Raw genomic sequence first — 21,648 nt, forward strand, 5'->3', positions numbered from 1 at the left:
CGGGCCCGCCCCTCCCGCGCCCCCCGCGCGCCCGCGCCCCTCGCACGCGCCGGACCCTCAGCCTCCGTCCCGAGCGCGGCGGCCGGGCCTGGCGGGCGCTGCGGGGGCACGGGCATGCGGAGGGGCTGCTAGGAGGCGCCGAGCCGCGGCGGGCTCCCGGCGCGCGGCTGGATGCCCCGGGCCTGCGGCTCCCTGCGCTTCCCGCCGTCCAGGCGCGCCAGCCATGGGCGCCGCGGCCGCTGAGGTGCCGCTCCGGCTGCCGGCCGCGCCCCCGCTCGCCTTCTGCTGCTACACGTCGGTGCTTCTGCTCTTCGCCTTCTCCCTGCCCGGGAGCCGCGCGTCCAACCAGCCCCCCGGGGGCGGCGGCGGCGGCGACTGTCCCGGCGGCAAAGGCAAGAGCATCAACTGCTCAGGTGAGCCCGGCGGGGGCCCGCCCCTGCGGCCCCTCCCTCCCCCGCCGCCCTCCGGGTCCCCGCGGCCGCGCTGGGAGAGGGCCCGGGTGACCAGGGCGCGAGCGGGCCGGGGGCCGGCGTTGGGGATGGGGAGTGGCTGTGTGTGTCGAGTGCCGGGCGAGAGCCGCCCCGCGTGCTGGGCGGCGGGCAGGCCGGGACCGGCGAGGCGGGGGCGGCCGGCCGGGGCTCCCGGGGTGGCCGTGGGTGTGCACGCGGGAGCGCGTGTTTGTGTTGTGAAGGATCAGGGGAGGGAGGGCGGCCCCACGCAGGGGTTTTCTCTGTGTGTGTGTGTGTGAGTGAGTGTGACGGTGAGGGGCTGCGGGGCGAGGCTGAGAGCCAGGGGAATGACCATGTGCTGGGGAGGTTCTTCCTTAGGGCGCCGGGGTCTCGGAGGGGTCTTGTGGGTAAAGGGAGAAGGTGGCCCGGAGGACGCGGATTGGCGATGTAGAGTAACTCTGTGTGTGTGTGTCTATCTATCTATATATGTCCTTTGGGTCCAGAGGTGGGCGCTGGGGGCTTGGAGTGACCCCAGGTCTGTGGATACGAGCAGGGAAAAGTCCTGGGGCCCAGGAAGTGACCCTGTGTTTTTGTGTGTGGTGCCTGGGGCTCAGGGATGTGCCCAGGGGTATATGCATTGAGCAGGAAGGAGGAGGGGGATCCTGGAGTGAACCCCGTTGGTGTTGATTCAGAGGGTGGGAGCTAGGGAGTCATCCTGTCTAGGGCTTGGGTGATAGAAAGAGGTAATTGGGTCTCAAGGAGTGCCTCTGTGTAGCAGAGTGTGACCCTGGGTTCTTGAGGTGTGGAGAGAGGAAACCGGTTCCGAGGGAACGATCCTGTGCGTGTGTTTGTGTGTTTTGCGGGAGAGCGTGAAGATTGGCAGCAACGGAGCAAGAGAGTGACCTCTCCCCCTCCTCTCCCCTGTCTCCAAGGCCGCTTGCCCCCCCACAGCTGTTGGAAACAAAGAGCTTGCTGGGGCTCTAGTGGATGAGAGTATCTGGGCAGTAGAGTTCCCTCTTCCTTTCAAAAGGGGTCCCAGAGGAGCCCTGGGGCAAGAAGGGCATCCAGGTCTCATTTAGGGGTGGATGGGTTCTCCTGGAGCTGGCCTAGCCTATAATGCTAGTGATCATAAGCTACAGCCTTGCCAACTTGCCCTTTTATCAATTCTCCACCTGTCTTCTTTAAACCCAGAGGGTAGGAGAAGAGGCATGGGGTGGTAGGGAGAGGGGGAGGGGAAGGGAGGATGGACATCAGGCCAAAGGGGGTCCGTTGGCCTGCCTGGCAGACAACCTTTGTACCTTTGGGCATTGTTTCTGGGGGAGTGAGGAGGGAACAAGAGGGCTTCAGCACAAATGGTACCCTAAATGAAGAAAACCTTTGGCCTGCCGTTTCGATTAGAGGTCTAAAATCTTTTAATAATTTTCATAGTATATTTTATGATGAGGGAGGGATTTTGAGCACAGTAAACAATAGCATGTCCATTAAAAGCTTTTCCATCTATGTAATAACTTTTACTTTATTTTTTCTAATGTTAAGTGGGATATGGGATAATGCTTTAATAAGTAATCACACACTAATGGTTAGGAATAAAAACCATTTTTGTATTAGAGTGCCTTTTTGTAACAAATATCTGTGATCAGACTTGTAAGTGATCACACTATGTCAAAATATTTTACAGACTGATGTGTTGTGGTTATTTGTTCTTGCTAAGCTGGTTTGTCCTTAGCAAAATATAGTGTGTTGATAGATGTTGTGTGTGTTTTCTAATTCTTTAGTACGTAGTGCAAATTTTAAGAAAGGACGAAGAGAACTGGAAACCCACCTGGTGTGCAGAAAGGGGCTGATTTGGGGATCATGGCCCTTGCTAAGCAGCTGTGTTATTTGGAGCAGGTTACTGAATTTTTCTTAGTTTCCTCTTTATTAAAAGAGAGACTTGGGTTTAAAAATATCTGAGGCCTCTTTCAAGGATATATTGATATATTGACATAAATGTCAATAAATTAAGCTCTTCAAATAAAATGTTTTATGTTGCTAAGATACACTTTAATAACTGGATCTAAAGCTAGAATTTTAACTAAATGATATTTGTAGGTTCTTGTTCTGACTTTCTAGGATGAAGATCTGGGAATGATTCATAGGGAAAAAAATATTTTTTTAAGTTGATTAATTAGAGAACTATAGTAATCCAGTCTGGACATATTCATCTATTAAGGCATCTTGAGATTTTGTGTAGATTTTTTAGTAGCTTTTTTTTAACCTAGGTGTTTCCTACATAAACTGAAGTTTACTCCTTCATATATTTGAGTTTATAAATCTAAATGCTGGCCTTGACTCCTTGTTAATTTTCATTTTGGGTTTTGGACCATCGTTTCAGCCTACTCTGACCTTACTGGGGTCTGATTCTGCCAGGCTGTATGTGCTAGGTCACTCACAGCTTTATGGCCGTTGCACATGTTGAGAGCAGGTTTGTGGCTTTATTAAATTCATAAAAGTTGTCTATGTCGTGGAAAAGGTTGGAACTCTGATTTTACTGGAGACTTCCTTCCAAATTGGTTGATGTCGATACGTTAATCAACCAGATATTCAACCAGCTATGCATCCTCCTAGTAGAGTTTAACAGATTTTTGAGCTTCTGCTGTTCAACATTTTCCCATTTTGTTTGCCAGCCTATCATTTAAAGATTCTATCAGATCATCTTGTTAGAATCAGTTATGTATATGTCTGTATCATCCTCCCTTTTTCTGTTCTAGTAATCCTATCAAAAAGCAAATGCTGTATAGCTTGCCTTAATAAGGAGGCCACGGTGGCTTTTTCTTTTTATTGTCTTCAAAAATTTATTTTCTCATTCTAGAATTTTTCAGGGCATGTGTGGCAAGTTTACCCATAGATGGTTTTCTGGATTTGCACTTCTCCTCTTTTGAAAATTGAGAATGCATTCTTTCATTTCTGGTCCCTGGCACCTTGTCAAGATAGCTTAGATAATCAGCAGTCAGATCTAAAAGTTTTTCCAGTATCATGGAGTGTGATTTGTTTGGATCAGAAAGCAAATTCTTTTGAACTTGCTCTGTATTCTGTTGCTGTCCACTCTACATGCCACTTACACTAGATGTGAGCTCCCTTTTTGTCAGAGTTCTGCCCTTCCCAGTTTGAAGATCATGCTCCTGATGGAGATTACCAAAGCCAAGAAGAAGCTGAATGGGGCTGCATTTGTCATTGTCATCCCTTGATATGACATCTTCCCTAAGCAGTGGGTCCTTTGTTTCTCCCTTCTTGTTCTAAACAAGCCTTTTTTGTTGTCCTCTTGCCTCAGCTCTCATCCAGACTTTATACTTACTGCTTTGATTTTTATATATTTTCATTTCTACTTATTCTTAAAAAATCTAACATCAGAAGGTTCCCTGTTTATCAAAAGAGAAAAAAGTTTGGAAATACATGATTCATGTGAAGAAAGAGGAACTTTGAACCCAAGAGACCAGGTGTCCTTAGACATGACATTTTTTCTCATTTGTCACATGAAGATAATGATGATAGTTCTCTTTGACTCTTGGATGTTTGAGAAGCACAAATGAGGCTAAGTATGTGAGACATTTCTATCTTAGGGAATGTGGCTAAAGAGGTAGAAAACCACTGAGAGAAGGTGGCATTTGGTGATAGACATAAGGTGGAGAATTTGAACTAGGTTTTAAAAATGTCACGGAAGTTAGGGTCCTCTGGATTGTGATATGGTGGTAAGGATGGTATAAATGGGTGATATGAACTTCCGATTAAGAGAAGTGACTTGTTAGTGGCAATTCAGGATTTTGGGGAATATAAAGTGAGTTTTTCTTAATTTGTGGTATCTTGATCAGTACACTTCTAGATCCCTGGTATGTAATATGTGGATATTAATTTATTTAGTGAACCTTGATTGAATACTGGCTTAGTGTAATCTAATATACTAGATGTTAAGGGAAATATATGAGCGGCCATCCCTGCCTTCAGGGACCTTCTGTTCTAACAGAGGTGGTTAGTTAGCTTTTTATAAATCTGTGTAAGGAAATATCTAGTTAATGCATCTGAGTCCCCCCCATTGATAAGCATTTATTGAACTGATAGCACTGGAATTTTTTTAAGGTATACACTTAAGTGGTTTTTAGTATAGTGACAGAGTTGTACAATCACCACTGCTGTCTAATTCCAGAACATTTTCATCACTCCAGAAAGAAACCCTGTACCTATTAACAGTCACTACATGTTCTTCTCTCCCCCCAACCCCTGGCCACTACTAATCTACTTTCTGTCTCTATCGATTTGCCTCTTTTGGTCTTTGCATGTAAATGGAACCATACAATATGTGGCCTTTTGTGATTAGCTTCTTTAACTTAACATAATATTTTCTAGATTCTTCCATGTTGAAGTGTGTGTCAGAACTTCATTCTTTTTTATGGTTGAGTAATACTCCACTGTATGGAGATATATAAAATATATGTGTGGGTATATATACCACATTTTGTTTATCCATTCATTACTTGATGGACATTTGGGTGATTCTGCTTTTTGGATATTATGAGTAATGCTCTTTGAACATTCACGTGCAAGTTTTTGTGTGGACATATGTTTTCAATTCTTTTGGGTTCATATCCAGGAGTAGAATTGCTGGGTCACATGGTAACTATGTTTAACATTTTAAGGAACTGCCAAACTGTTTTCCAAAGCAGCTGCACCATTTTACATTTTAACCAGTGATGTATGAGGATTCCAATTTCTCCACATCCTTTCCAACATTTGGTATTGTCTTTTTGATTATAGTTGTCCTAGTGGATGTGAAGTTTCGTATCAGTGTGGTTTTGATTTGCATTTCCCTAATGACTAATGATGTTGAGCACATTTTCATGTACTTATCAGCTATTTATATAGCTTGTTTGGAGAAATGTCTATTCAGATCCTTTGCTGGACTTGATTTTAACATTCTGGATTAAATATTCCCTTAGTCAACCATACTAACCAATTCCCACAGCACACAGATGCTCAAACTGATAAGGTAGCTCTAGTTAGCATGAGTATCATTTGATTTCTCTGCTTACCAAGAAAGAGTCAATTCTGTTTGTTCTCAAAATTATTTGTACCTGTGGTACTTGTGAGTATAAAATAGTAAATATTATTCAAATTGATGAAATGTGAATGCAAAAAGTTTTTATGAAATGCTCTAGAAAGACTTGATAAAGTCAAGAGGCTGAAGGAATTGTCTGTTGATGAGTTAGGTTATGGTCAAGACAACTGAAACAGATTGGGGAGACCTTGTAATTCTCTGGAGGATTCTGCTCCTAGAAAACTTTGCAAGTATTAAGTTCTCATTCTACTTTAAAGAAAAGGAAAATGGACGTTGTAGGTAATGGATTATGGTGTTTTATCTAGGAAAGTGGGGAACTGCATTTGGCAGATCTGTATTCAAAGAAAAGGTCTTGGTGCCACATGGGGAAATGAATGTACATTTATATATTTGAAGTTAAAAATGTTTAAAATATGCGTGTATCATTTTTAAGTGATTTCCTGCTTTACCTGTCTTTTTGGATTAATTGATCAGCGGTCACTCTTGTATATCTGAAAAAGAGTTTCCGCTGTAGTAGGTGCCGTAAGGAAGATAGGAGGGAATGAATAATTCTGCTTTGTAGGAATCAGAGACGGTTCCCCTGAGTAAGCTGCGCTCAGCTGAGCTTTGCAGCAGAGGAGAATGTCAGCTGGAAACATCAGGCACGGTTCTGCCTGAGGCCTTTGCTGTTGCTGTTCCTTTTGCCTGAAACCTTCTTGTCCCAGTTATTTATCCTCTCACTCCTTTAGGTCTTTAACATCACTTTCAAAATGATGCCTTAAAATTGCAGCCTTTTCCACCTTCCATCCCCTCTGCCCCTTCCCACCCTAATCTAACTTTATGCTTTTTTTCTTGCTCCAAAGCACCTTTTCCTGTGTGACCTGCTGTACCAGTTGCTTATTATCTGTTTCCTCTTTGTAGCTCCATGGGGCAGAGATTTTTGTCCGTTTTGTTTGCTGCTGTATCGACTGTGCCTAGAAAGATACCTGGTACAAAATTAGGCACACTTTACAAATTTATTTGTAGAATGAATTATTGACTAAGTTGATATAGAAACTGAGGAGAGTTGGGAAGGGTGTTCTAAGCTGAGGGAATGGCGTTAGAAAAGGCACAAAGATGGGAATATTTTGGGATTTGGGGATTAAAGCAGGAGATGAGTCACATTGCTGCCACATTAGTGGAAGGCCTTGAAGGCTGAACTGAAGGCTTGGCACTTGCTGTGAAGACAAAGGAAACTTTCAAAGGATTTGAGTGACATTGTGGTTTTAAAAAGCAAAGTCTGGAATTGGTGAAGATGAAAGGGAGAAGGGAAGAGATGGGGAGCATGGTGAGAGATAACAGTGGAAATGGGGAGAACTGAGAGGACTTGTTTGGTCTGCACAGTGTTTTAAAAAATTGCATTGGTTATTAACCATTAAAAATCCGGAAGTTTCACTTAAAATCTGGACTTTGGTCTTCGCTCCTAAACGGGCAGGTATTGGCAACATTGGGCTCTCCTTTCTACAAGTCACGAATCAGCCAGAGCTGTCCAGTGGGACATGAGCTCTTCGCTGTGCCAGTCCCCACCCAGCTGGCCTTCATTCATCTTTTTCTTCCTTGGTTCTGGGTCTCCTGCTGTAGGAGGCGGGTAAATTGTGATGCTCTTAATTTGGGTTGGAGAGCCTGTTGGGAGCCGAGTCAAACTGGTGTGTATTTCTTCCCTCATTCCTGTTAAAATCACCACGTTGGACGTGTATCCTTACTTCTACAATGTCGCACCCTTCCCGCTTAATCACCCTCTTGCCTGTAGTCCTTGCAGTTTCTGTTGTATTCTGTTCTTTTCGTTCTCGGCTCTTTCCTTGAATCCACCGCCTACCTCTTTACATTTGAAGGCTGCCCTGCTGTCTCTGATTATACCATTTGCCTTTACCCGCTCGCTAAGGATGTTTTTTATCTATCATTTTTCCTTTACTGTATTAATTTTATATCTTAGTTTTAGTACTTCTCCCTTTTCAACTTTGTTTTTTTCTCTTTCTAAATTCTTTAGGTAGAAACAGATCATTTTTTTCTTTTTCCTAACCTCTATAGGCATTTTTGATAAAATTCCTCTTATTGTTATAAAACCTATGAATTTAGATATGATACAGATAGTTTGTGGTTTTGCATTATGATCTAAGAATTTGTCATAGAATTTCTGGCTTTTTGCATTAAAACTAGGTGTGTCTGCGTCCTAGTCTGAGAACAAATTTTGTGAAAGATCCTTGTAACCCAGAAAAGAAAGTGGTATTTCCTTGGCTTCTCAGTCCCCTATTATATAACTGATAATTTTACTTAAAAATTTTTTAAATTTTGCATTAACTTCAAACTTAGAGAAAAGTTGCAGTAGTCTACCCAGATTTCCCAGTTGTTAAGATTTTACCACTTTTGTCTTATCATAGTCTTTTTCTCTATCTATTTATTTATATCTTTTTTTTCTGAACCTGACTCTGTCAAGTTGGCCCCTACCAAGGGGAATGATTTATTTATGCTTTATATCAGTTCTCTACTTTTAATTCTTTGTTTTGTCATCTCCTGTCGATGAAATATTGAAGCATCTAATTACAGCGATAGAGGTGTATTTTCCACAGTTTTTCTTATATTTTTGTTATTCTCTTTGGGACACAAGACTTTGAATTTTGTTTCACTTTTTGTTGCAGTTTTATTTTTGTGTAGGGTAGATTTAACTTATCTCCTGAAGTCATAGTGATTCCCATCCTTTTCTAGATTTGTGTTTGTCTTTTAGTTTTTAAGTGTTGGGACATGTTTCCTCATACAGATAGAGACCATTCTGCTTTCATTGGCGTTCACTCATTTACATTAGATGAAGTAATTGTGCTACCTTCCATCATCAACATCATTTTTTAAAGTATACAGTGATGCGGGATCGGTGAGCCGAGGAGTCGAAAGAAAGATTTCTTAGACTCTCAAGATCTGGCAGTAGTGCTCTTTTATTTAGAGAATAGTGTGGAATAGCATGGGGACAGGACCCATGGGCAGTCAGAGCTTCTGCTGCCGCCGCTTCTGCTGCCCCCGCTGGCATGGGGACAGAGCCCATGGGCAGGCAGAGCTGCTGCTGCTGCTCCCGCTGGCATGGGGACAGGACCCATGGGCAGGCAGAGCTGGTGCGTGGGGACAGGACCCACGGGCAGTCAGAGCTCCTGCTGCTGCCCTGAGTTGAGGGTTAGGGCTAATTTTATAAGGCATGGGTACGTGACTTATTTTTACTGGAAAAAAAAAGAAAAAGAAAAAGATGATGTAAAAAGTCATTAAATGATTTCAGTGCAGATGGGGTCTGGTTATTGTGCGGTCATATAACTTTAGATACGAATCTGGCCATATAGATCGGCATGCAGGTGAGGATGCCCCGGGCTTCTCTCCCTGGGGCAGCCCTAATTCATACCATAAAAAAAGTCCACTGGGTCATATAGTTTGGCATGTAGGCCAGGTCACCTTGGGCTTCTCTAGCTGGGGCAGCCTTAATCCACATCATAAACACAGTCCATTTTTTTTTTAGTATAACCACAAGGTTGTGCAATCATCACCACAATTTTAGTAGATTTTCCTCCTCCCAAAAAGAAACTTGATCTTCTTTAGCAGTCACTCTCCAGACCCCGCTCTCCCAGCCCTAGGCAACTACTAGTCCACTGTCTTTTGTTGTATATTGGCCTATTCTGGACATTTCGTATAAATGGAATCTAGCCTTTTGTGTCTGGCTTCTGTCACTTAGCATAATGTTTTCAAGGTTCACCATGTTGTAGTGTGTGTCAGGATTCCATTCCTTTTAATAGTTCAGTAATATTCTAGTGCATGAATATCACATTTTGTTTATTCATCAGCTGATGGACATTTGGGATGTTTCTACTTTTTGGTTATGATAATAATGCTTCTGTGGACATTCGTGTACAAGTTTTTGCGTGGACATATGTTTTCAATTCTCTTGGGTTTATACCTAGGAGTAGAATTGCTGGGTCACATGGTAACTCTGTATTTAACATTTTGAGGAACTGCCAAACTGTTTTCCAAAGTGACTGTCCCGTTTTACATTTTCACCAGCAATGTATAAAGGTTCCAATTTCTCCACGTCCTGGCCAACACTTATTATTGTCTTTTTTTATTATAACCAAGCATCTTAAGTTCATATTTTTTATCCCTCATTTTCCTTGTATATGTGGTTTCTTTAATGGAATTTAAATTCTCAGTTTCTTTTAGGCTAGACTGGAAGATAATGTCAACCCATTTACCCCCTTCTTCTCCCTCCTTTTTTTCATTGTTAGAAACACTGTTTTAACGGAACTATTTTCATTGTTCCTGCTATTCCATTATTAGCTTCTCTCATGGGAGAAATGAGGCATTTAGGAGTTGGCATACTTCTCTTCTCATGTACTTTGAAATTCTATGCTTAAATCTTAAAATTCTTTCAGTATTTGCTTTTAGTTTATTAGATGATTTACTGTTAATCCTTTGTTACTGTTTGAATATATTTCTTTTTTGCAAGTGTCATATTTTTCATGGCTCAGTTGTTTCATCATTTTTTGAAAAGTCAGTTCAGGTTCTGAAGTTCTTAACATATTCTTCTGCCTTCAGAAACTTTGGCAGATATTATGTTTTCAGCCATGGCTCCATTTCTCTCATTTTTGTGCAAATATTCTGAGTCTTTCTTTTCCATGGTTAAAAAAAGAGAAAAAACTCCACCTTTTTTCTTTGTTATAAAAGCAGTATTTTTTGGATGTAAGAAATTTGAGGAATATGCAAAAATGTAAAGAAGAAATTTGACTATTTCCATTCTCCTCTGTAATATCTTAATGTTTATGCTGAAATTATTTCATTTTATACCAGAAAAATTTTGAACTTTCTTCTTGATATTAGTGTTTGCTTTGGCATTTTCTGTTTAACCTGGAGCCACTATTGTTCACAGATCAGATCTCCTTTTGGGATTTTTAAATGCAGTTTGTTTTGCCTTGTCAGCTTTCGTCTAATATTGTTTTGCAAGTGAATCTAAACTGATATTTCCTTGTCACTTCTGTTGTTTATAGCCTAATTGGTATATTTAGATTCTGTATTGTTCACAAAGCAGCTCAATCTTTGTTTAGTGTCCTGTGTTCATTTTTCACAGCTTTTTCTCTTAAAGTGGTTTGAGATATTTTTAGGTGGTGTAATTGTGTTTTTTTAAATTTTTAATTTATTTTTTACTTTTATTTATTTATTTTTTTTGAGGAAGCTTAGCCCTGAGCTAACTACTGGCAATCCTCCTCTTTTTGCTGAGGAAGACTGGCCCTGAGCTAACATCCGTGCCCATCTTCCTCTACTTTTTATGGGATGCCTACCACAGCATAGGTTGTCAAGTGGTGCCATGTCTGCACCCGGGATCTGAACCGGCAAACCCTGGGCCGCTGAGAAGCGGAACGTGAGCACTTAACCCCTGTGCCACTGGGCTGGCCCCCTGTAATTGTGTTTATTATTATTGTTTCCTTCTTCAAGTTCAGACCATAAGTGCTTTGAAATTACCATTTAATTAGACCTAGTGTTTTTGTTTTTTTAAAATTCTTCACTATTTTACAACAGTTTGCTTTGGTTTAAAGTTGTGGTTGTGTCTTTTTAAAGTTTTGGTTTTGGTTATTTCAGTCAGAGAGAGGAAGTATCTTTTATCCATTGCTCTTTGGTAAAGATCCCATTTAATCCTATGAAGGATTATTATACCCATTTTTATGCCAGGGGACTGGGATTTCTCAGAGAGGTTTAGTGCTTGGCCAAGATCATGTAGTTACTTAATCAAATAATTAGAACTTTAAGTCAGACCTCTTTCTAATGCACCGGTGTTTCGTATAGTCCTTTTTTAAAAATTTATTTTTATTTTTTTATTTTTCCTTCTTATCTCCAAACCCCCTCAGTACATAGTTGTATATTTTAGTTGTGGGTCCTTCTAGTTGTGGGATGTGGAACACCACCTCAGCATGGCTTGACAAGAGATGCTAGGTCCGTGCCCACAATCAGATCTGGAAAAACCCTGGGCCACCGAAGCAGAGTGCATGAACCCAACCACTGGGCTATGAGGCTGGCCCCTGTAAAGTCCTTTTTAGTCTTAATTTTCTCTCCTCCTCCATCTGGAGTATTTCGACATGTCTGTCTTCAATTATGCTGACATGCTCCTGTATAATGTCCACTCGAGTGTTCAGGGACTCCGGATTTTGTTTTATTTCTTCCATTGTGTCTTTCATGTCTAATATTTCTGATTGATTCTTCTTTATAGTTTCAATCTCTTTTGTGAAGTAGCTCCTGAACTTGTTGAATTGTTTCTCTACATCCTCTTTTAGCTTGTTGAATTTTTTGATGATCGCTATTTTAGATTCATTGTCATTTAGATTGCATATTTCTGTGTCCTCGAGGACTGAATTCTGGGTTCTTCTTTTCTCTCTGATCTGGAGATTTGATATAATGTGTGATATTGCTAGAGGGGGTGGCTCTGTTTTTACCCATCCTGGTATTTAGTTGCAGTTACCTCCTGTCACCACTGAGTGGGGGTCAAGAGCCAGGTGTTCTGAGCCCTCTACCTTCCGTGGAGATCACCACTATTGGATCGCACTGGGCAGGTGGGGGGAGGGGCGCTTTTTCCTGCTGCTCTCGGGGTTTCCTCACTCTGCTCTGGCCGTCTGCTCTCCTGGGGTGTTGATGAGGTCACCCGCTGCGAAAACTTTCCCCCTGGTAGAGAGCTTCCCTGTAGGCTGCAAGGGCCCTTGTGAGTCCTTGATGTTCCTGTGAACAAACGTCCCCTCCCCCCGTTCCTTCCCTCTTGGAGGCCTTCCGTGGTCCTGAATCACAGTCTTTAGGGGAGGGAGTGAAGTTTTCTCTTAACCCTGTTCCACCTCCGAGGGAGGCTCCAGCCTCTCTACCCTCTGTGGTATGGCTGCATGGGTCCCTCAGATGTTATTGATATGTTAGATGTGTCGTGTTTGGGTGTCCACTGTTGGAGTATGGATGGTTTTTCATTATATGTTGGAGGGGGAAGATTACTGGAAAAGTTTACTCCGCCATGATGCTGACATCACTCTTGTAAAGTCCTTTTTAAATTCTCTTTTATTTTTTAAAATTTTTATTTATTTTTTTTGAGGAAGATTAGCCCTGAGCTAACATCTGCTGTCAATCCTCTTTTTGCTGAGGAAGCCTGGCTCTGAGCTAACATCTGTGCCCATCTTTCTCCACTTTATAAGTGGGACGCCTTCCACAGCATGGCTTGCCAAGTGGTGCCATGTCTGCACCTGGGATCCAAACTGGCGAATCCCAGGCTGCCAAAGTAGAACACGAGAACTTAACTGCTGCACCACTGGGCTGGCCCCCTAAATTCTCTTTTAAAATAGTTAATATCAGATTCTCCAGTGCCAGCTTGCAGGTTTTGTAGATTTTTGTCTTTGTGGATGACTTCCCTGGATTCTGGCTACCTGCTATTCCACTTAGCGTTGCAGACACTGAGGAGTAGTGGTTAGAAATAGAACCGGAGGGTGATATGCTTGTGTTTAGATTTATTTGTTGATATTTTAAAAATTTTGATGGAGGAAATGTGCTGAATATACTTGGAAAATCTTAAAATACAGATGTAAACATGTATATGTTATAAAATATAAACTGGGTTATAACTCTATATAGTTTTATAACCTTCTCTTTTTCGCTTCACAATGGATCTTGGTCTTTCCATATCAAGATATACATTTCTCCCACACACTTTGATGGCTGTGTACTATTTCATCAATAATTTAATTAATTCCCAACAGATGGACACTTAGGTTGTTTTCCACTTTGCTGTTATCAAAAATGCTGATGTTAACAATCTTATACATTTATTTTTGTAGTTTTAAAATTCTATCCCATCATAATTTCCTAGAAATAGAATTGTTGGGTTAAAGGATAAAGGCAATTAAAATTTCAACATACACTGCCACATTATTTTGTGAGAGGTTCTGCCAACTTATACTCTCACAGTTGGTTTGAGTGTTCGTTTTTCCACACCTTCACCAGTGCTGCTCTTAATAATAACAATAATAGCTAACACTTAATCTAGCACTTCTGATGTGTCGTGCACTGCTCTGAGTGCCTTCTATATCTTTATTTAATCCTTCGTCAACATTATGAGATAGGTCCTGTTATTGTCCCCATTTTACAGATGAGGGAATGGAGGCACAGAGTGGCGAATTACTAAGGTCACATAAGCTGATGAGTTGACAGAGCCAGGCTACTGATCTAAGTGGTCTGCTTCTAGGGTCTGCCTCTTAAACACCAAATTATAATGTCTGTTCATTCTTTTGTTCGTTTTTCCCCCCCAAAACTTAGTATGATTGTTTTACCTGATTTTTAAAATTACTTTTATTGAGATATAATTCACATAACAAATTGGCCATTTTAAAGTATACAACTCAGTTGTTTTTAATTTATTCAGTACGTTGTGCAGCCATCACCACTGTCTACTATCTCATTGCAGAACATTTTCGTCACCCAAAAAGAATTTCCATACCTATTAACAGTCAGTCCCGATATGCCTCTGCCCCCATCCTCTGGCAGCCACATAGAGACTTTGTGTCTTTATGGATTTACTACTTCTGGACATTTCATATAAATGGAGTCATAACAATATGTAGCCTTTTGTGTCTGGCTTCTTTCGCTTGACGTAATATTTTCAAGATTCTTACATGTTGTAGCATGTAATTGTTTTATCTGATTTTAAAAGTAATACAGGTTCCTTGTAAAACTCAAACAATTCAGAAAATTACAGAATAAAGAAGAAAGTTCAAATTCCACTAAGAAATAGCTGTGGTTCATATTTTGGTGTAGACACTTTCCATATTTTTTTATAGGCATTAAAAAATAGGTTGTGTTATATACGTTTTTAAAATCTGCATTTTAAAAAACCGAATGTATCATGTCAGGAAATGTGGAGATTCTTCATCATTCTTTTTAATAGCTGCCATAGAACAGATTCAGTTTATGGATCTGCGAGAGGGAAACACAGGTTTGCCAAGCTAGTCAAAAATAGTCAGGGAGAGAGTATTGCCATTTGAGATCTTTGGTTAGGACTGGACTAGAAGGACCCTGGATACGTGTAATGCTGGGGAGCTAGCTCGTCTTTTCTTTCTGATCCTGCTGGGGTTTATCCTCCCCGTCATCTTGCCTGATGCTCCTGACACGGGCATTTAGGACTGAAGTAGGCAGTGCGGGATGATTGTGGGGCTTGGGGTGCAGGATTGACGTGCTCAAAGTGGTGTTTCCCAAAGGGTCGTTTGGCAGTGGTATGTAGATGAAAAACATTGGAGTCAGATAATTGCGTGGCATATGTGAAATTTCGGTCATTAAATATAGCTTAGAGAAGTTTTAGTCATCTCTTCTGTTAATGCTTGTTAATGTTAATGTAAACTGCTTTTGGTTTTGTATCATGAAGTATTAAGTACAATTTATTTTCCCCCTCGTATCTTTGTAGTTGAAGAGAATTAATGTAATATGGCTAATTTAGTAAACAAGTTGAAGAGAATTTAATTTCTAATTCATCTCATTTGCTGGGACTGAAGTCATCATTTATTAACTCTATTATTTGATTTTACCCTGCAATGTATTTTCAGTGATTTGTGTCATGGAAGGTGTCCTTCAGATTGGTCTGGGGAAAAAGGGGAAGTGAATCTTGGTTGTATGCCTCCTTGTTCTAGGCACTCTTGCTTCCTAGTACATGTCTTACCTAGTCATTACAATATCTGGAGAGAGTGTTATTATTCTAAAAGGTGAACTAGCATGTGAACCTGGCCCTTATCGATGCTAATGCTTTGTTCGTGATAGAGCAAACTATAAATGGGGTTGTTTGAAATCACATTGAGTTTTTTTCCCCATTAGATATAACCAGTATAGAAGCTTCAAAAGAGGAAAAAATCATCCGTTGTTCTGTTGGTATAAACACAGTCCCTGTTTCCATTTTTGTTTTTTCCTGGCTGGATTTTCCTATAGTGTTTTTTTTTTTTTTTTTTTTTGAGGAAGATTAGCCCTGAGCTAACATCTGCTGCGAATCCTCCTCTTTTTGCTGAGGAAGATTGGTCCTGAGCTAATGTCCGTGCCCATCTTCCTCTATTTTAAGTGTGGGACACTACCCACAGCATGGCTTGATAAGCGGTGCATGGGTCCACACCCCGGATCTGAACTGGCGAACCTCGGACTGCCGGAGCAGAACATGCGAACTTAACCACTGTGCCACTGGACTGGCCCCCGTACTGTGTATTTTTTATACATAATCATAGTGTGTGTATATGGTTTTGTCTTCTGCTTTTTCACTTGATGTTCATCAGCGTATTTTCATATTGCCACATACCGACAACCTTTAAAATAGCTGTGTGATGTTCTCTGGCTGTACTACACCATTTCCTGGTGTGGGATATTTTAAATGTTTAAACATTTTAAGTATTGCCATTGTGTTCAGAGTAGTGATTATGGACATAACCAAGATCAGGAACAAGCTGGGCTTGTTTTGGGAGTGAAACCATCCAGCATGGGTCCTGTCAGATCAGATTGGTGTGCTTTTCTAAAAAAGGGAAGATTTTCCCAAGTACTGTTAACATCTAGACAATGAGTATAAACCCATTGAAATTTTCTTCTTAAGAACAAGGTAAAAAGTTTGAACATGTCCTGTGGGGATTTCCACATGTTGATAAGTACGTAGAAAGCATTAATTCATAGGACTTTCCCCAGCAATGCTCGGAAGACTGGAAATAGTATTGGGAAAGCAGGTGAGATGGCTTTACCAAGGTTGGGGAAAGCCAGGTTTGAAGACTGAAGTGGTGGGAGTGGATGAGAATGCTGAGAGAGAAGACACAAGACAAGGTGACGGAATGGGATGGCCGAGGACAGAACGTTCTTATGTATACTGGGAGCCTTCTTGTTTTGGTGCCTTAAGATTCTGGTAGTTAGTTGGTTAATCAAGAAAATTATTTAAAGTGGGGAGTCACAAAATGATTCATAAATGTATGCAGCATTTTAACTTAAAAACAGATAAATATGTATTTATGAAACAATATTTTGAAAGACGGCCCAGAATTTTTCTTTCAGAATAGTTGGAGTTTCCCCTTTCTTGAATAAACACATTTATTATGCATTGATTGCAAGTTCCAATTTTAATCTCTTTAAAAAGGAACTTTTAGTCTTGTGGCTCCAGAATTCTAGGTTTTTATCTTGCCTACACCTAATGCAACAGTGATTTTTATTTTTTAAAATTTTTAAAATTTTTAATTTTTTTTGAGGAAGATTAGCCCTGCTGCCAATCCTCTTTTTTTGCTGAGGAATACTGGCCCTGAGCTAACATCCATGCCCATGTTTCTCTACTTTATATGTGGCATGCCTATGACAGCATGGCTTGACAAAGTGGTGTGTAGTTCTGCACCCGGGATCCGAACCAGTGAACCCTGGGTCGCTGAAGCGGAACGTGTGAACTTAACAGCTGTGTCACTGGCCGGCCCCAACAGTGATTTTGTTTTTTAATTTAATTTTATTGAGTTAATGATAGATTACACTATTGTGAAATTTCAGTTGTACATTATTGTTTGTCAGTCGTGTTGTAGGTGCACCACTTCACCCTTTGTGCCCACCCTCCACCCCAGCTTTCCTCTGGTAGCCACTAATCTGTTCTCTTTGTCTACATTTTTAAATTCCTCATATAAGTGGAGTCATACAGAGATTGTCCATCTCTATCTGGCTTATTTCACTTAACATAGTTCCCTCAAGGTCCATCCATGTTGTTGCAAATGGGACGATTTTGTTCTTTTTTAAGGCTGAGTAGTATTCCATTGTATGTATATACCACATCATCTTTATCCAGTCATCTGTTGATGGGCGCTTAGGTTGCTTCCACATCTTGGCTATTGTAAATAATGCTGCAATGAACATTGGGGTGCATGGGACTTTTGGAATTGCTGACTTTAAGCTCTTTGGATGGATACCCAGTAGTGGGATAGCTGGATCATATGGTAGTTCTGTTTTTCATTTTTTGAGGAATCTCCATACTCCAACAGTGATTTTTTTAAAAAGCAACTTGCTTAAGTCTTTCCATAACATTCAATTTTGTTTTAATATTCTATTTTCATAGAAACACATAATTACAATAAAAATACAGGTGGCGTACACAGGCTGTATAACTTATCGACTGACTCTTGAAGCAGAAGAGCAGCTCTCCTGGGTGGAGCTGGAGTGCTCACGGGTGCCCTAGAGAATGACCGACCAGCCCTGAGGATTCATTGTGCCGTGGGCGTTGGTTGGCATGTTTTAGAGAGAACAGCACACTTGGGTTAATCTGGAGAGTTGATTAAGTTGGAGATCAGTTCTGTGACTGTTGTGGACATGGATGGGCAGTAGGAGAAGGAAAAAGGAATGAGTGAGATGCCAGAGAGTTGAGGGGATAATCAAGATTATTAAGTTGGAAGGGGAGGCTGGGAGTATCAACTGGTGTAGAAAGGTCAGGAAAAGAGTTGGAAGACTAAGAAAAAAGCTATGGGATCTTTAGAATAGAGGTCATATTGACCTTGAAGAAAAGGGGAAGGAAGCCGGGCTTCCTGGAGGTTAAGGCATCACCTAAGGAGGGCTACCCACTCTGAGCCAGGACTTGACATGAACTTGGAGGCGATATATTTAGGTCCCTCTACTGAATTGAAAAATAGCCATAGTAATGTGCAGAGATCTTGGAGATTGCTGCTTATTTGACTCATTTTCTTTACAGTGACTGTGTTAGAGAACTAAGCATAAAGCCTTTGGTTTCATCTTTATAGTGCTTCTCAACTGGGGGTGATTTTCTCTCCAGGGGACATTTGATAATGACTGAAGATGTATTTGGTTGTTAAAACTGGGGTGGTCCTACTGGCATGTAGCGGGTAGAGGCCAGAGTTGTTGCTAAATATCCTCCAATGCATGGGATAGCCCCCCACAGCAAAGAATTATCTAACCCGAAATGTCAGTAGTGCCAAGGTTGAGAAGCCCTGAGTTTTTTCATAACATCTTGCAAAGTTTTCACTTTTGGTTCTCTGTAGGTGTTAGCTGACTCCTAAGATCTCCAGAACTACCTTCTGTTTAATGGAAGGGTGGTAGAAAAGTCGTGTCATTCTGGAGGGCTCGTGGGTCTCGTTTTGAACTGTAGCCTGAACCTAGTTAGTGCTGCCAAAAGTTGAGGATTTTGGCAGCTCAGGTTCATAGTAAGTAGGATTTCTTCCCCTACTGTGTATTGTTTCCCAGCTTTGAAATGTTAATGAAAATTGAGACAAGTTTTATGTTTGGAGCATTGTGTGATGGATAGATTTGAAACCAGAGCAAAAATATTTTTCTTTTGAGCCGTTCTTCTGAGTGCTGCTTTGTGTGAAATCATTCTGTTTGGATCATTGATTTTTGAGGGCCTTGGTAATGGCTCATCCATTTTGCTAAATTTCCATTTTGGGCTCAGGAAGGCAGGTGTGTAATCGTTAACGTTGACAGGTAGTAGGGTACCTTCTTGATGTTTGGTACTGTACGGAATACTTGGAAAAAAATAACATTCAGAAGATGATCCCCAAATAGAATTCCTTCTGCACTGAGTTTGAGCTCAGGTGGTGAGGAGTCAGAGCATCAAGAAGTCACGATGGGGACCAACCCTGTGGCTGAGTGGTTAAGTTCACCCCCTCCACTTCGGCAGCCTGGGGTTTTGCTTGTTCGGATCCTGGGTGTAGACATTGCACTGCTCTTCAAGGCATGCTGAGGTGGTGTCCCACATGCCACAGCTAGAATACACAACTATGTACTAGGGGGCTTTGGCGAAGAGAAGAAAAAAAAAAAAAGAAGATTGTCATCTGTTGCAAATCTTTAAAAAATAAAGTCATGATGCTCTTGATAAATTAGTTTTATCATGTTGACTGTGGTGTAGCACAAAATTACTTGACTTGCTTAGAAATATTTATGCATTAAATTTACATGCAATCATTATATCAGGATTGTGTTTAACTACACATATCAATGACCTGACCAACAGTGGCTTGAATGATAAGAGCTTTATTTATTTGTGTTTGTTTATTTCTTATGACAGTAAGTGTGGAGGGATGATATCCAGGGTAGGGGTGGTGACTATAATTCTCTCTTTCGGCACTCTTGCTCCTGTCTTTCTGCTCTACCACCTTAGCTTGTAGCTTTCATCTTCCTGCATGCAAGGTAACTGCTACAACCTTAGGGAAGGGGTTTACTCTGCAGGCAGGAGAAAGAATGGAAGAATGAAGGAGGAAGGGACGGTGCTTATATGTGAACTGGCACAGAGTGAGGGAGTCTGGGAAATACACATTATTTAGCTGAATACCTTGTGTCCCTGAGCTAAATTGGGGTTCCCTTACTAAGAGGGGAGAATGGGTCCAATGTAGGCAATTAGCAGTGACTGCCACTATAACAAAGCAATTTGAAATGTGCATTCATGAGCTTGTGACATTTGTGATCTTTTGTTCTCATGAAACACTGTTGGAATTTTTCTATTAATTTTCTTTACTTACTGTTGAACACTAGTTTTTTGATAGCTAGCAAGGAAGTGATATCAGATACTGAAAATTTAAGAAATATAACTGACAAAAACTCTTAAAATGAGAAAATTCTTTCCATTGACATTTTTCCCTTGCAAATAAGAAAATGAAATTCTTAATTTGATTTTAGTGAAGGTACATTATAGTCTAGGACACCAGTTTTCCTCAGGAGCATGGTTTGGGAACCACTGATATTAATATTTATGTGTATTATTAAATTACCTGTGTCTCTGCTTTCACTTAGATTGTTTTCCTAGGTAAGAACATTCTCTTCTCTCTCTTTTGCTATGACTCACATGTTGTGGGCAGTTCAGACATTCTTTATTTTTAAATCTTTTCTGAATTCTGTATAATATGCCTATTAGTTTTATAATCAGGAAAAAAGTCAGTTTTTCAAAGTCAGTGCAAGTCTTGCATCTTTGACACTGCACACTGCATTCAAGTCCATTTTTATCTCCTACTTCTTGAAACTACTAGAGCATCATAGCCTGTACAACACAATTTTCCCCTTAATTATAGACTACATTGAATTCATCACTAGTTGTTCCATATGTTACCAAGATCATAAGCTCCCTGTTATGTATTTTTCTGTGTGCCCCAAATTCTTAGCGTAGACTTAGGTACATCGTAGACACTTAATTAAATCACCTAAATAATCACATTTAACACATTCACACACATGAAAATAGCATGGATTTGATAGCAAGATAGGCATAAAATAAAACTCGACCAATAACCGGTATAATCAGCATTTCATGACTTTTACCCTTACCTATTAATGTAGGACCTCTAGCTCCCTGAGAATGCCTCCCCCCAAGTTCATTCTTGGAGTCACCAAAGGGTGTTTCACTAATGTATTCTGTGGGCTCACTAATGTATTCTGGCCACTGCCACGTGACTCGTCTTTTTCTTCCTGTGATGTTTGCTGTCCCTGCAGCTCCCCCGGATATCAGGGATGTACCTCCGTGCCTCCTGCTATGATCTCCTTGGCCGTGCTGTCCTGCCAGGTGTGCTGTTGCTGGGCTGGGGCTGTTGAGGCGTCCCAGCCCCTTTTCTCGCTTGTTATTATATCTTGTTGCTTCAGAGGTTTTAGCGCAAACTACTCTTTAGTCTCGTTGTAGCCTCTGTCTCTGGCATGATGACCTTTTGGGGCTGGGTTGGGGGAGCGATCCGAGTGATAGATGCTACCTTGTGCTTAGGATCACTTCTGTCCAAGGCTTTGTTTGTTGGGCCAAGCTTTGCCGCCTCACTTTAGTAAGGATGATGACTCTCCCCAAGTGTCCTGTAGTCTCTCCTGCAGATCCCTGAACAACTCTAGGTCTCCAGACATATGTGAACCTTAAGTGGCAGGGATGGTGTAGGTTCTCGATTGAATCCTACTGTACTTTTGAAATCCAATAGGTAAAACATATGACAATGCAAAGAATCTCAAGCCAAGGTAGCAAGTCATAGCTCAGAGCGTGATCTTGACCCACAGACAAAGTAAAAACTTTACTTATTCTTATTTTATATGTCTGATTGTATTGGAGCCCAGTGTGAGCTTTAAGGTGAGAAAGAAAAGAAAAAAGAAATGTATTAA

The 21,648-nt window shown here is 41.1% G+C and overlaps 1 protein-coding gene across 4 annotated transcripts in view; it reads left to right on the forward strand.

Moving 5' to 3' along the window:
• LOC124226091 (tomoregulin-1) overlaps positions 1–21,648 on the forward strand; it is a 121,170-nt gene that overhangs the window by 39,919 nt on the left and 59,603 nt on the right. Inside the window, exon 1 of one of the 4 annotated variants that reach the window (XM_046638927.1) lies at positions 37–413. The exons of the other annotated variants lie outside the window; for them this stretch is intronic. Coding sequence (XP_046494883.1) covers positions 224–413 — 190 coding nt within the window. The 5' untranslated portion in view covers positions 37–223. Of the gene's footprint in view, positions 1–36; positions 414–21,648 lie in introns of those variants that run through there. 4 annotated transcript variants of the gene reach the window in all.

The sequence above is a fragment of the Equus quagga genome, chromosome 1 (assembly GCF_021613505.1).
Source record: "Equus quagga isolate Etosha38 chromosome 1, UCLA_HA_Equagga_1.0, whole genome shotgun sequence".
Classification (NCBI taxonomy): domain Eukaryota; kingdom Metazoa; phylum Chordata; class Mammalia; order Perissodactyla; family Equidae; genus Equus; species Equus quagga.